The 13,770-nt window shown below is 40.7% G+C and overlaps 1 protein-coding gene across 1 annotated transcript in view; it reads right to left on the bottom strand.

Moving 5' to 3' along the window:
* Nucleotides 1-13,284, bottom strand: part of irs1 (insulin receptor substrate 1) — a 21,811-nt gene extending 8,527 nt beyond the window's left edge. The window contains exon 1 of the mRNA XM_016267976.1: nt 9,417-13,284. Within this exon, the coding sequence (XP_016123462.1) occupies nt 9,417-12,690 (3,274 nt within the window). The 5' untranslated portion in view covers nt 12,691-13,284. The remainder of the gene's footprint in view (nt 1-9,416) is intronic.
* Between the last annotated feature and the right edge of the window lie 486 nt (nt 13,285-13,770).

Below are 13,770 nucleotides of genomic sequence, written 5' to 3'. Positions count from 1 at the left end.
GTAACATTTTTGTGAATTTTTTTAAAGGCATGTGACAATGTGATATGTGCGACAAACATTTTCCCAAATTCGTAATGAGAATCATTTATAAATCTGCATGCTGTTGTCAACAAAAAGAAGCTTCCTGTGGGTTTCTGCCAAAATAAAAGCCGAGAAAAAGCAACAACTCCATCAACATTCATAAATGTTAGTATTGTAATTTTACTGTTGTTCTGTAAAATAAAATAAAAAAGTAAGACAATAATAATGATAATAATAATTACCCTACAACAGCTCTATTAATACATTTACAGGGTTCAAATTGGGATCTGTAATATATTCTAATGTTTTAAAAGAATCCTCTTCAGCTCAGCAAGGCTGCCTTTATTTGTACAGTAAAAAATACATGCCTGATTCAAGTCTCAAAAATGGCCCAAAACTATTATTTTACTAACTTATTCATTTTAAGTTAAACAAGTGCTTTGTTGGTATAATGTCTGCTAGAATGTAAAATAAATATTTTTAAATTGTTGTTTTGTAATTGATTTTTTTATTTGAAAAGCAGTACAAAACAGTAAAAAGCATATTTTGGCTATTTAATTTATGCAATGATGAAAAAAAAATGGCAAAATAGGCCTACATGGGGGTAAATGCGATACCATAATATCTTTAAGTACTATGTTTTTTTTGACGGAGCATGTTACAGTAAACAAAAAATATCTTAGAACTACAGTGTAACCAAATGATGATGGAAGACTTGAGACTTAAATGAAAAAAGTATTTTTGGTGAAGACTGGATCGAAATGGACAAGAGGCGAGAACTTCACCTGACAAGAGTCGACTCTCAATCCATGACCTTTCATTAGAAAACTCAGTGTCCCTGATAAGCAAGAGCAGCATGACTAACTTGCACACTTACATGTGATGTGCCCTTAAACAAAAGGCAACAGACAACAAAGAGCTGGAACACACAACTCTAAAACCATGTTACACAGAAAAAGGGGGTGAAAAAAAAGAGATAAAGACGAACACAAAAGACGGCCCGCTTGAGGCGCAGACATGCCTGAGCGGACTCACTTGATAAACTTTCCACTGACGCTCTGACCTCAGCGACAAGGGCACTCACACACACACACACACACACACACACACACACACAGAGAGAGATAGAGAAAAGACTTCACAACAATTCCCAAACTGACAGAGACGACGTATAAGCGCTCATGCAGTCCGTAAGCCTCTCTTTGAAACATACCAGAGCGGCTTTCGGCTTCACGCCAACTTGAGACTTAAATGAAAAAAGTATTTTTGGTGAAGACTGGATCGAAATGGACAAGAGGCGAGAACTTCACCTGACAAGAGTCGACTCTCAATCCATGACCTTTCATTAGAAAACTCAGTGTCCCTGATAAGCAAGAGCAGCATGACTAACTTGCACACTTACATGTGATGTGCCCTTAAACAAAAGGCAACAGACAACAAAGAGCTGGAACACACAACTCTAAAACCATGTTACACAGAAAAAGGGGGTGAAAAAAAAGAGATAAAGACGAACACAAAAGACGGCCCGCTTGAGGCGCAGACATGCCTGAGCGGACTCACTTGATAAACTTTCCACTGACGCTCTGACCTCAGCGACAAGGGCACTCACACACACACACACACACACACAGAGAGAGATAGAGAAAAGACTTCACAACAATTCCCAAACTGACAGAGACGACGTATAAGCGCTCATGCAGTCCGTAAGCCTCTCTTTGAAACATACCAGAGCGTCTTTCGGCTTCACGCCAAGGACATATTTACCGCCAGAAACGCAAACACAAACACAAACAAATGTCAGTCAGTGAGTTTGCCACAGCTTCATTTGGATGGCGTTTACTATGTTGTTGTGTTGAGAACTGAGAGGAGAAATGATTTACTGCCAACCTCTAAAAGCAAATATAACGTCGTAAAGAATTCGGAGTCGTAAATATCGCACATCACCTAAAACAAGCGCTCTCGCTCACACTGACGTCTTTTCCTGTCATATATTTATGAACTCTCTGTTCTTGCACTGGCCTTGCCCCAACCCTGACCAGAGAGAGGGAGAGAGAGAGAGAAAGAAAGAAAAAAGGGAGAGAACGAGTGTGTGTGGCTGGGGTGAAGTGAGGACATGAAGCTGACGGATCCAACTGGGCCATGAGGAACTCGTCCAGACCAACGGAGCTGGGCGGAGTGGAAGAACAGTACTGCTTCTCTCTCAAACACACACACACGGGCTAAAAGACAGATCCAACGTACAAACAAAGACTCAGCACTTTTGCTCAAAAGAACTAAACAGAAGTATGAAAGACACATGGAAGCACGTACTAGGGATGGCATTATACTAAAATGTCAGTAGTCAATGCAACCGCAAAAACTAATATACTACACTCTAAAAAATGCTGGGTTAAATACAACCCAGTGCTGGGTAAAATAGGGACAAACCCAGCAATTGGGCTGTTTTGACTCAGCGGTTGGGTTACTACCCAGAAGTTTGGGTTAAACATTTAACCCAACCGCTGGGTCAAAACAGCCCAATTGCTGGGTTTGTCCCTATTTTACCCAGCACTGGGTTGTATTTAACCCAGCATTTTTTAGAGTGTATAAACAACCATTAACAATCATGAATAAGCATTTTTTTTAATTAAGTATTTGGAAATCTTTAGCAAATCTCAAAATTAATATCATATCATTTCATACTGTACATTATAATGCAGTAATGGTTAAATTCACTTGTTAGTATTTAAAACAGTTGAAATGACTTTTTTGTTTTGTTTTAATACTCAAAAATAGTAAATAATTATATTTATTGGGTGTCTGCCATAACATCAATAACATATAGCATATTTAATTAACATAACATGCCATAACAACAAAATCAATAATAAAATACACTAACATTCCAGTTTGGGGTTGGTAACATTATGCTCCCCAGGGCTGCATTTATTTGATGAAAAATACAATAAAAAATACGATAATATTAAATATTTGTACAATTTAAAATAATTATTTTCTATTGTAATACATTTTAAAATGTAATATATTCCTGTGATGGAAAAGCTGAATTCTCAGCATCATTACTCCAGTCTTCAGTGTCACATGATCCTTCAGAAATCATTCTAATATGCTGATTTGGTGCTAAAAAATATTTATAATTATTACTGATAACTGTGATTAGTGCTGCTTAACATTTTTGTGGAGACTTAAATCTTTTGTAACATTATAAATGTCTTTACTGTCACTTTTGATCATTTTTGGTGCATTTCTTATTAATTTCTTTATTTAATTTCCAAAACTTTGAGCAGTTTTGTATAAATATTTAGTATTAAAGCTTTGAAACATTTGACATCCTAACATGTCTTGACGGCATCTGAGGAGCGAGCACATCTAGCGCTGTCAAAGAACAAAATTCTATTAAAGCTACTGATAAAACAGGTTCCACTTTCGCCTCATCAGTCCAAACACTGTGATCTCCTAAAAACAGACCCATATGTCCCGTCCAAGAGACCATACCATCCCAGCTTGCGGTTGGCACCTACCAGTGCCTGACAATGCAAAACTCTCCACTTTCATTCAGTCAGTTCAAATGCTTGTCAAGCATCGGTGGAATAGCGGCACGGATCATTCCCTTACAAACCCATGGCTCACGTCCACCTGTTTGATGCCAAGTCCATTGGAGGGAGCTGGAACACTCTGATACCTGGCCAAGCTCACCACATCCTTCCGTTCCGACCCTCACCCTAAATAGTCAGCAGCACATTAGCAGTGTGAGTACTCTGTGTGAAATTTCTGACAAACTTAGAATGACTTTGAAGAACAAAACGGGATGTGGGAGTTCATGTGGTTCTATCTTTGGCGGATAAAGCTAAACGCAAAGCTCTGATGTGGAAATGATACAATAACCACATAATATTCAACATTAATGTGATAAGCAAGAAGAGTAATCACAAGGATATTTGACTTCACAACACCAGATAGAAACGGAGACATTTTGTTACTTTTATCAGCATTTCTAAAAAGCCAAAAACGTTTTGTTCTCTATTTACGTCAATTGAAATGAATAATTCACTCACAATTAAAATCCTGTCGTTACTTTCTCACCCAAAACTTGTACAACGTTCTTCTGATGAACACACACACAAAAAAAACGTTCGGAAGAATCTTTGCTAAGCTCTTTTCTGTACAGCGAAAGTGAATGGGAGTTTGAGAACAGATGCTGTCAAGCTCCAAAAAGGACAGAAAATGCACAAAACAAGAACCATAAAACTATTCCAAATAAAACGTATGGTGCATATCAAACTGTATGAAGCCAAATATCTTTGTGTGAGGAAGAGTTAAGCTGTTTAAAGTAGTTTATTCAATGAAATCAAAGCTTAATCAAAGAAATAGAATGCTGCAGTTGTGACGTCAAACTCCAGAAGTCTAATTCTCTATGGGTTCCCTTGAGATTTTCCTATGGGTTTTTCAATTCATGAGTGAAATAAGGTCTGTGTGTGGTAAACATAACTTAATCATAGAGTTTCTTTTGTACAACATAAACTGCACACACTCACACTCCAAACATTTCTGTTGTCATTTATTAGAAACTTAAGTTTTTTAAAAATAAACATAACGGCTTCAAATTTTGCGTTTTCAGTATGAGTGTGTGTAATTTATATTTTAGAGCAAAACGTTTAAGTATCATCAATTTATATTTACCACAGATCTTATTTCACTCATGAATTGAAAAACCCCATTATAAAAACCCACAGGAAAATCTTGAGGGATCCCATGGCAGATTAAGGCCAAAGTATACTTCTGTGTTTACATGTACGCAAAGGTCTGCATACAGTGAGTGTGATGCAAATTTCCTCACCAGAATAGTATGTGCATACTCGCGCACCATCTGATTTTTATAACTGTGCATACTTTGTATCTTAATTTCTACTTTTGTCTTTCTTTCATGGAACAAAGTCATATATGTTTGAATTTAGATTGTTTAGGTGAACTAACTTTTTCACTTAAAGACATTTTTCAATACAAATTCTTAACAATTATAGTTACATGCAATATCAAATGCAGAACTATTAAGTCTAAAGACAAACAGTATGAAACTAGACAGAACTACACAGAATTAGAATAGAATACTTCAAATATTACAGATAAAGAACAGAGGAATCCATGCATTTCACATTACTGAAATATTTGTCTTTTCTGTTGGCATTTGTGCTCTAAGCATCTGATAATATTTGACCTTGAGTACTAATAACACACAATTTGTATGAATGCACATGACAGCATTTACTCTATGTTCTTAGGGCTGAAAGGGGTAGGTTAACCCTATTAAGCAAACATTTTACTTGCTGCCTTAAAACACGTCAAAGCACAAATCAAAACAAATCATGTGCTGTATATAGATGCCAGGGTTGTTCTACATGAAACACTGATTGGAGAATTTCTGGTTCCCCTTATACACATCAGTTAATCTCTTAAACCCTCCTTATTTCTCTCTTCTGCTCCTGCTGTGTTCCCCTTCCTACCTCTCGCTTTACTTCCTCTCCATCCCTCCATATCTCTGCCTGTGTCTACTTTAACAAGCGGCTCTGTAAAACAGGCACAAAAGCTGCTGTTACATTCCAACCCTGGAGCTACTCACACACACACACACACACACACACACCTCTCATTTCCCCGTTCACACGCATTCCAAGGATCTCATCAAAGAACAGAGCACCAGACCTGCCAACCTCATCCCACTACTGATGACCTTGACAGCGATCTCTATTTTAGCCATTTTTATGAACATGCTTCCTGCCTGATCTATCTTTGCTCATGCATCAACTAGAGATTTTCATGAATTTCCATATTCAGTTGTAATATCAATTCATGATCAATTAATTTAGCATAAATACAGAAAATGCACTATTAATATTGATCATACTGAGGCATTAGAAAAGATTTAAAAGTGCTGCATAAATGCATAATTACTACAAACATGAATAACAGCTCAGAATATGTCATTTATTGAGGAAAGGTGTGCTTTTACTTTTCTATGCATTCAGAATTAATATGTTTGCCTGGTGAAGGTTAAAATAGATCATTATTTTAAAACTGAAATGATTAAAATAGTTTTATTTACATTCCTTGGAATGATGTTCAGAATATTTCAAACTATTATTGTTATTATTAATAATTTTCTGAAGACAGCAAATTATATTTTTTATAAATACATGTTACAAAATTTTACACAAAAGGTTCAGAAATGGAAATATTGGCATTTTCTCTGTTAATAAATATTCAGACATGCATTTACACTACCATTCAAAAGTTTGGGATCAATAAGATTTTTTTGAAAGAAATCATTACCTTTATTCAGCAAGCATGCATTACAATTTTTGACAGCAAAATGACAGTAAAGACATTTACATTCTTACAATTTTTTTTGAAATATATTAAAATAGAAAACTTATTTTAAATTGCAGTAACATTTCACAATATTACTTGTTTTACTGTATTTTTCCTATTGATCAAGTAAATGCAGCCTTGCATCAATTTAAAAACATTAACATAAAATGACCATTAATATAGATTACAGAGTTTGGGGTACAAGTGAATAAATCAACCATTCATAGGCTTCAAATTAATCAATGACAATTAAACAATAGCCTAAATTCAACTCAAAACATATACTGAACTGATGCTTTCGTACTACCCTGAATACCCATGATTCCTCTCTGATCTGATCCCAAAGCTCCGCCCCAACCGATCATGCTGCTGCACAATACTTGGCACTTCAAATCTCCTAAAGGATGCAAGAAAGGGAGAGAAAGACAACAAAGAGGAAAACGTGGTTGAATTGGAGAAAGAGGGAGTGAGAGGGAGAAGGGGACAAGAAGCCACTCTGCAGGGTGACCCCATCACGGTGGCCTGAGGTGGGCTGGGCTTCTAATCGTCTCACTCTGACCAAACCCACCAAAGAACTCTGTCACCCCGCCCCACCCCAACACTGCCCAATCATAATGCGGCTTTCTGAAGGCCCCGGCGTCTCAGTCTGTGGCCCCTTAATCCACTGTGACATGGGGAAAAAGCACTGCGGCAACAGCGTTACCATAGAGATGGGTGGCATTGGCACGGAGCCACACAGGAGCATGCCATGGGCAGAACATGTGCCAACGGAGGCAGATGAAATTAGGAACTGGAGCTTTAGATAGACATCCTGCCAAAACTGACAACAACACATGCAATAAATGCACCAAAAATAACCCCTCCACCAAGAACTACATCACAAAATGCAAAAGTACAGGTGACAATAAGCATAGACAGTAAGAGGAAGGCGTGCACAGCCGCACACAGGGCTTCCCAGAGTCAAAAACCATTGGTTACACAACACTAAAGCCCCTGTGCTCTCTCTCACTCCCCTAAATAGCTCAAGCCAAGCTCAAAACACCCTCACGCGAAGCAACCAATCCAAGCCAAGAAAGCATATGGGTACAGGTTCTCACCCCATCAAAACAAACGCCTCCTTAGAACACACTGGGGCAAATTCACGAAACAGCTGCGCAAAAACAATCTGACAGAAATGGAAATTCTGTCATCACTTACTTGTCCTCATGTTGCTCCAAACACGTATGACTTTCTTTCTTCCGCGCAACACAAAGAAGATATTCTTAAATATGGGGCTTTTAGACCCCATTGACACTGTATGAACAAAAACAGTTGAAACTTTCTTCAAAATACCTTTATTTTGTCTTCTACAGAATAAGAAAATAAATCATACAGGTTTGGAACTACATGTGGGTGAGCAAATTACACAATTTTCTTTTAGTGTGAACCATCCATAACAATATCCTCATTCTTTTTAGTGAAAACATAACATCATTAAGAGCTAAAACAACAAAGACATTGCATGCAAATTAGGGACGCACGATATATCGGCGGCCATATCGTTATCGGCCAATAAATGCTATTTTTGATATTATCGTTATCGGTCCGATAACAAAATTAGGTCGATATCTTTAAGCCGATAAATTATGTATTATTTCCGCTGGTTGAACCCCTTCACGTGCTTGCTGCTGGCCACTAGGGTATGCATTGTTTTTTGTCAAGGCAATAGCTTTTATTTATATAAAAGGAAGTTGGCCATAGAATAGTTAATAAAGTTCAGAGATCAGTTCAAACTTTTCTGAAGTTAAGGTTTTAAAATAAAATCAGTTGTTCACTGTATGTGTTTGCCTTTTTGTTTTTGCAATCATGCTCAGAAAAATTTATATGTATATTTATCGGCCTATATATCGGCTATCGGCCTCCAAATATAAAGAGTTATCAGTATCGGCCAAAATTTCCTTATCGGTGCATCCCTAATGCAAATAAGAAAAGCTTTTAGTAATTATTTCAATTCTGTTCACACATAACAGGAACAATGTCTATGCATCTATCCATATGCTAGACATGCTTAATACACATATGAGAAATGGCATTGTTGTCTATAAATACATTTGCACTTTAGTATCCACCTAGGTTTATGCCACATTGCACACATTTGTGCTAAAGCTGATTACATCAAAAATAATAACACTTAAACTGATCACCAAATCATTAATACTCCTAGACTGAACACAAATGATTCTCTGAATCTATCCTGAACATATGTTTTGTTCCATTAATTGAAACAAAAGTTAACAGAAAAATACTATCAATAGTAGTAGCATTGTCATCACTTTAAATGCATCACGGGAAACCCACACTGCTCTGCTAAATCCTGATATGCAATCATTAGAATACACACACACACACAAAAAACATTTCACATTTGGGAAAAAAGAGAGAAGTAAAGCAAGGCCAAGAGGGTGGAAAACCCTAAACTTGCTGAAGGGCAAGTAAATAAACTAAAACAACAATAATACAGAGTCAGCCAGGCATGACACACAAACCCTTGGGCAAAGTGGAGAATGCACAGTAGTGGCAGCTCTGTAGACTTCTCACAGCACTTGATTAATATCAAAGACATCTCTGAAGAGTTGACTCACATACTAAGTAAACTTCCATTTAGGAAAAAGACATACTATAAGCTGCTTAGTGACTCACAAATACATATATGTGCTGCTTTTTCCTTTTGTCGCATTGAGAACAAGTGTAGACATGCTAACCCTTTCTGCCTCCATTCACAAATATGTCCATTTATCAACCTAAAGAGGGCCCAGTCATCAGTGGGAGGAAATCTAAACCCTCACCTCTCTCCTAAGATTTCAGAAAGGGATTTTCCACCAAAGACTCAAACTACACAGATAAATGGGGGCTGTTTTTATAAATAATAACATGATATGCATATTACTTATTAAATGTTCTAGACAGGCTTGATAACACAAAGACACTAAGAAATGTATAGCTCACACATGCCAATACTCAACCATTCTTAAACAAACACTTGGTCTTACCTTCTCTGCTTGTGAGATTCCCTCTGGTCTCATCTGATTTCTGGAAGTTTATACTGGCGTAGGCACTGAGCTCTTCTATACCTTCCACGGCTCCCAGCTCCACTGGCTGAGAGTGGAACGCATTCCAGTCTGGAGCATGCTGCTCTCCATTCTGCACTAGATCCAGATCGATGTAGTTCAGGCCATTCTGGTCATGGTTTGTTAATGTGGGAATTGTGCCTGAAGAGTTTTCCCTTCGTCCGTTGGTTACTGTAGATGCAGGAGGAGTGGTAGAAGTAGCAGAGGCCTCACCAGGTCTTAACCACACATTCTCGAAAGAGGCGGAGCTGTGGCGCTTTACTTCACCTGACTGACAGGTGGCTGATGTGTCAACTGACCCTCTGGTTGTTGTGGAAGCAAATGTTTCTGAACTGTGTCGCCGTCGACCCTGTGGGTCAGCCCGGATTACTTTAGCCCCTTGGTTTCGCCCAGAAGTGGAGTTTACCCGTGTGAATGCACTAAGACCTGACAAAGGGCCAATCAGAGCCGATCTCCCTGGGGCACCGCTTAACGCCGTCACATCATGATTGGGTGATACAGAACAAGGAGGGACATCATCTGCATCTGGCAAGGCCTTGGTCATCAGCATCATCTGAGTATCAGGAAAGCTAGTGCAGGATGCTAACTGCATGCTGATGTAGTCACGGTCACATATGCTCTCACAGGGCAGTGGAGGGGAGGATACAGAGTTTGATGGAGTGATTATGGCATAGTCTGAACAGGAAGTGGAAATCTGCATTTCTGGGCACAAACGCCCTGCCTGTGACCCCAGCTGCATGTTCATGTACTCAGATGATGAAAGGTCTGATGGGGCCTCAGCATCACTTGCAGAAAACACAGGTGGGAACAGCGATGCTAAGCTCACCGAAAACGTCTTGTCGTTGAATTCAATGTTGACATACTCGCCAGGACTTTTGGTCTCAGCAGGGTAGGGACTCTCACGTGTTCGTGGAAGAGTACTTGCTTTGCTGGTGTCTAGTGACAGCCGTGTTGGACGTGTCAGCCTCCCGTTGCCCTCTGACCTTTTGGGTTTGACAGCAGACTGCTGCGAGTTGCCTTGACCACCCAAGCTGTCACTGCTCGCTGAAGACGAGGAAGAGTCTGCGTATGCCAATCGACTCGAGCCCAGTGATATCCGAAGAGAGCTCTGGTCCTGCTTCCTGTTGGCATGTTTGAAGGAACGGGGCAAAGAGAAGTAAGCATACATTGGCCTGGGAGGATCTTCTACAGGGTTGAAAAAGCAGTCTGGAGGCGTACTGGTTGTCGAACAACTAGCCGGGGACATGTTAATGTAGTCTCCACAAGATGACTCTTTACCTTCCATACTCTCTATGGAGAGCTTAGGGTTGATGCCATTAGTCCAGATCTTGCTATCTGGAGAGCAGCTGCCACTTGGAGACATCATCATGTAACCATTGGAGTCAACATGTGAGTGTTGCCGGGGGTTGATAATTTGTTGTGGTGCAGATGCACTTTTTGGAGTCATGGGCATGTAGTCACTGCTTTTCACTGTTGGGGTCGCAGGCGCAACGCCAGGCAGCATGGGCATGTAGCCGTCATCTTTGTGATCAGGTCTACTGTGGTCTTTTGCTTGTGAAGCATCTATACCTTCCTCTGGATATGAATGTGTAGGCATGAAGGAGTGCCTGTATGTTGACGACGATGATGATGCAGAGTGGCTTCGTGGGTATGTGGGCATCATTACAGTATATTCCTCTAGCGAAGTAGCAGATGACTGTGAGGGAGTCTTTTGATTGCACGGAGTTGGCGGCGATGCACCAGAAGAATGCGTTCGCTTCCGGAAACATTTCTCCAGCTCGGGCTCCTCCAGTCTCGATGGCGTTCCCCTGGATTGACTTCGCGATTGGCTCCCAGTGCCAGGATGTGAACCAGGCTTGGCCATGCAGATGTAGTTGTTTATCTCCTCCTCCCTGGCAGGTGGCGTGTGGCCAAGCGAGTCTGGAGTCACGCTACGGAAGGAGCTCCGAAAGTCGCAGGGGCTAGATCCATATTCATCTGAGGAGATGAATCCGCCATCACTGGGCGATCCAGATATGGAGGCGCTAGAGCGGCGTGGAAAGAGGCAGTCAGACGTGGATCCGTGGCCACTGGTGCTGCTGGAAGACAGGCTGACGGGGCTGATGGCTGAGGGGGAGCACCGTGAGGTGGGTGTGGGGATTGATCTGCTGTGATTGAGTGGTGGGTGAAGTCTGGATCCACCCCTGTGTCGCTGCGACTGAGGTAGGGCTGTGCTCGGACTGCCATCAACAGACGCCGGTCTGGACATGGTGCCCTCCCCATCACTGGACGCTCTCACTCTGAATGAATGGCTGTGTTTGCCAGGTCTAACAGGAGAAGTGGCCGTCACACTCTCTGCCCGAGAGCGCCTGCCTAAGCCAACTTGACTGGGGGGTGGATTGTTGTGATGATGCCTCCTGACAGGCACCGAGATGGGGTTTGAGCAGTTGGAAGATGACTGACTTTTGCTGCGCGGCCTGAACTCCTCACTCATGGCTTTCATGGCTTCTAATATAGTTTCATGCATGTTCTGAGCCACAACTGAGTCATCCACTTGCATCCAAAACTCCCCAGGCCCGGTCACGGCAGATCTCCCGACTTCAATGAAAAAGAAATGTTCAGAGTGACCACATCTCCTAATGTTCATTAACTGCAGGACCACAGCGGCCGCATCAGAATTGAGTTTCACAAAACTGATAGTCTTATTGGTGAGGCATAATCTGTAAACACCAATCAAGTTCTTTGTGTGACCAAGACCCTTTGGTTTCAAAATAACCTGCCAAACCTCTTTGAAGGCAGGTCCCGGTGTGGCTTCGCCGTAATTATCCTCGCCAACTCCGCGGCCCGCAGCAGTTTCGTGGACCTTACCTCTGTTATGAAGATCAACCAGGGCTTGATACCACGACTCCTGCTCTACCTCGCTGTCAGCAGCGATGGCGAAGTACTCATCCTTGGTGTAAAGCGCGACGAGATGTTTGTTTTTAGAATCCGCTCTTTTGTTGATGTTAAAGCAGCTCTCCAGCGGAATGGACCTTTTCGGTGCTCCAGACTTGTGTCTCCACTTCTTCTCGTTTTCGTAGTACTCCAATCGGGACGGTCCGCAGGCGCTCGCCGCCCTCAGTACAAAAAACCTTTTGTGCATGCTTTTGGGTTTCCTTAAATAACCCACCTTTTTCACGCCCGAAAAACATCCTTGCTCCGTGGTCGGGCTTGCCATGGTATAAAAAAATAAACTATAGAAAAATTGCAGGATTGAAAGTCAAAGCGTTATGCATGTACTCTTCGTCAAATAAGAGAGCGGAGATAAAAAGGGTTCCACTGAGTAAAAATTGAAAAATAGCACTTAAACAAGTCACTTTTGTGCGCTCCGTCAATTATAACAGTTCATCGACACAGTAGTGCACTTGGGTTTTTTTTTCAGCAGCTTTACATTGTTACAACTAAGTTTAAATAATATATCGGGCATCCTCAAAAATATTGCAAGTACCGGAAAGCACCAGGTTTATTATGTAAAAAAATACAAAACTGTAAAAATGACAAAACAGCGTCCTTTTCAGTCCGGAGATCCGACCGCATTATCAAAACAAGCGCAGTCAGCAGCGCACGACCCCATTTACCCCGGAGATCAAAGCGCTGAAAAATCCCAAAAGTGCAATTAAACAAAGCACGAGCGCAAAGTATGCACCCGACCGTTATTTACAACGGAAACGTACCAAGTCCGTTTGAACCGCTACATAAACTCCTCCAAAAGTCGCTGAGTTTTCTTTTTTTGCGAAGCCGTAACAGACCAAAACAAGGCACCGCTCGTGTATGTTTGTATGGAGGAGTACGATACAACTAAGAATCCCGCCCCTTTTGGAACGGACCTCGTTTGATTGGCGAGAGCTACTGTCAATCATCACAGGAGAGACATGCGATTCAAACGTAGCGGTGGGGGTTTTGATTCTTCCCAGTGACTTGAATCTTTCGAATTAGTTCTCTAAAAGTATTGTATATTTGGTCTTTTCTGCAGAATGCGTCGTGAAGCCAGTAAGAGAACGATTCGTTTACTTAAAAGATTCCTTCAAATGAATCATCCACTATAAAGTTTTATTTAGAGGCAGTGATGAACAGACGCACTGCAGTTATTTATAAACACACAATTGTAAAATAGAAAGTCGGTCATACTTTACAGTATATGTTACTGTCTATTTACATGCATATACATATACTTCAGGTGTAATTGCATTGCGGAGGTGCTTTGAAGTACACTGTGTTATTGTTATTATTACTATGGTGATTAATTATAGCTACATAA

The sequence above is a fragment of the Sinocyclocheilus grahami genome, unplaced genomic scaffold (genome assembly GCF_001515645.1).
Source record: "Sinocyclocheilus grahami isolate Dianchi unplaced genomic scaffold, SAMN03320097.WGS_v1.1 scaffold42.1, whole genome shotgun sequence".
Taxonomy (NCBI): domain Eukaryota; kingdom Metazoa; phylum Chordata; class Actinopteri; order Cypriniformes; family Cyprinidae; genus Sinocyclocheilus; species Sinocyclocheilus grahami.
Note: the sequence above shows the minus strand (reverse complement) of the source record. Positions and strands in the feature narration are given on the sequence as shown.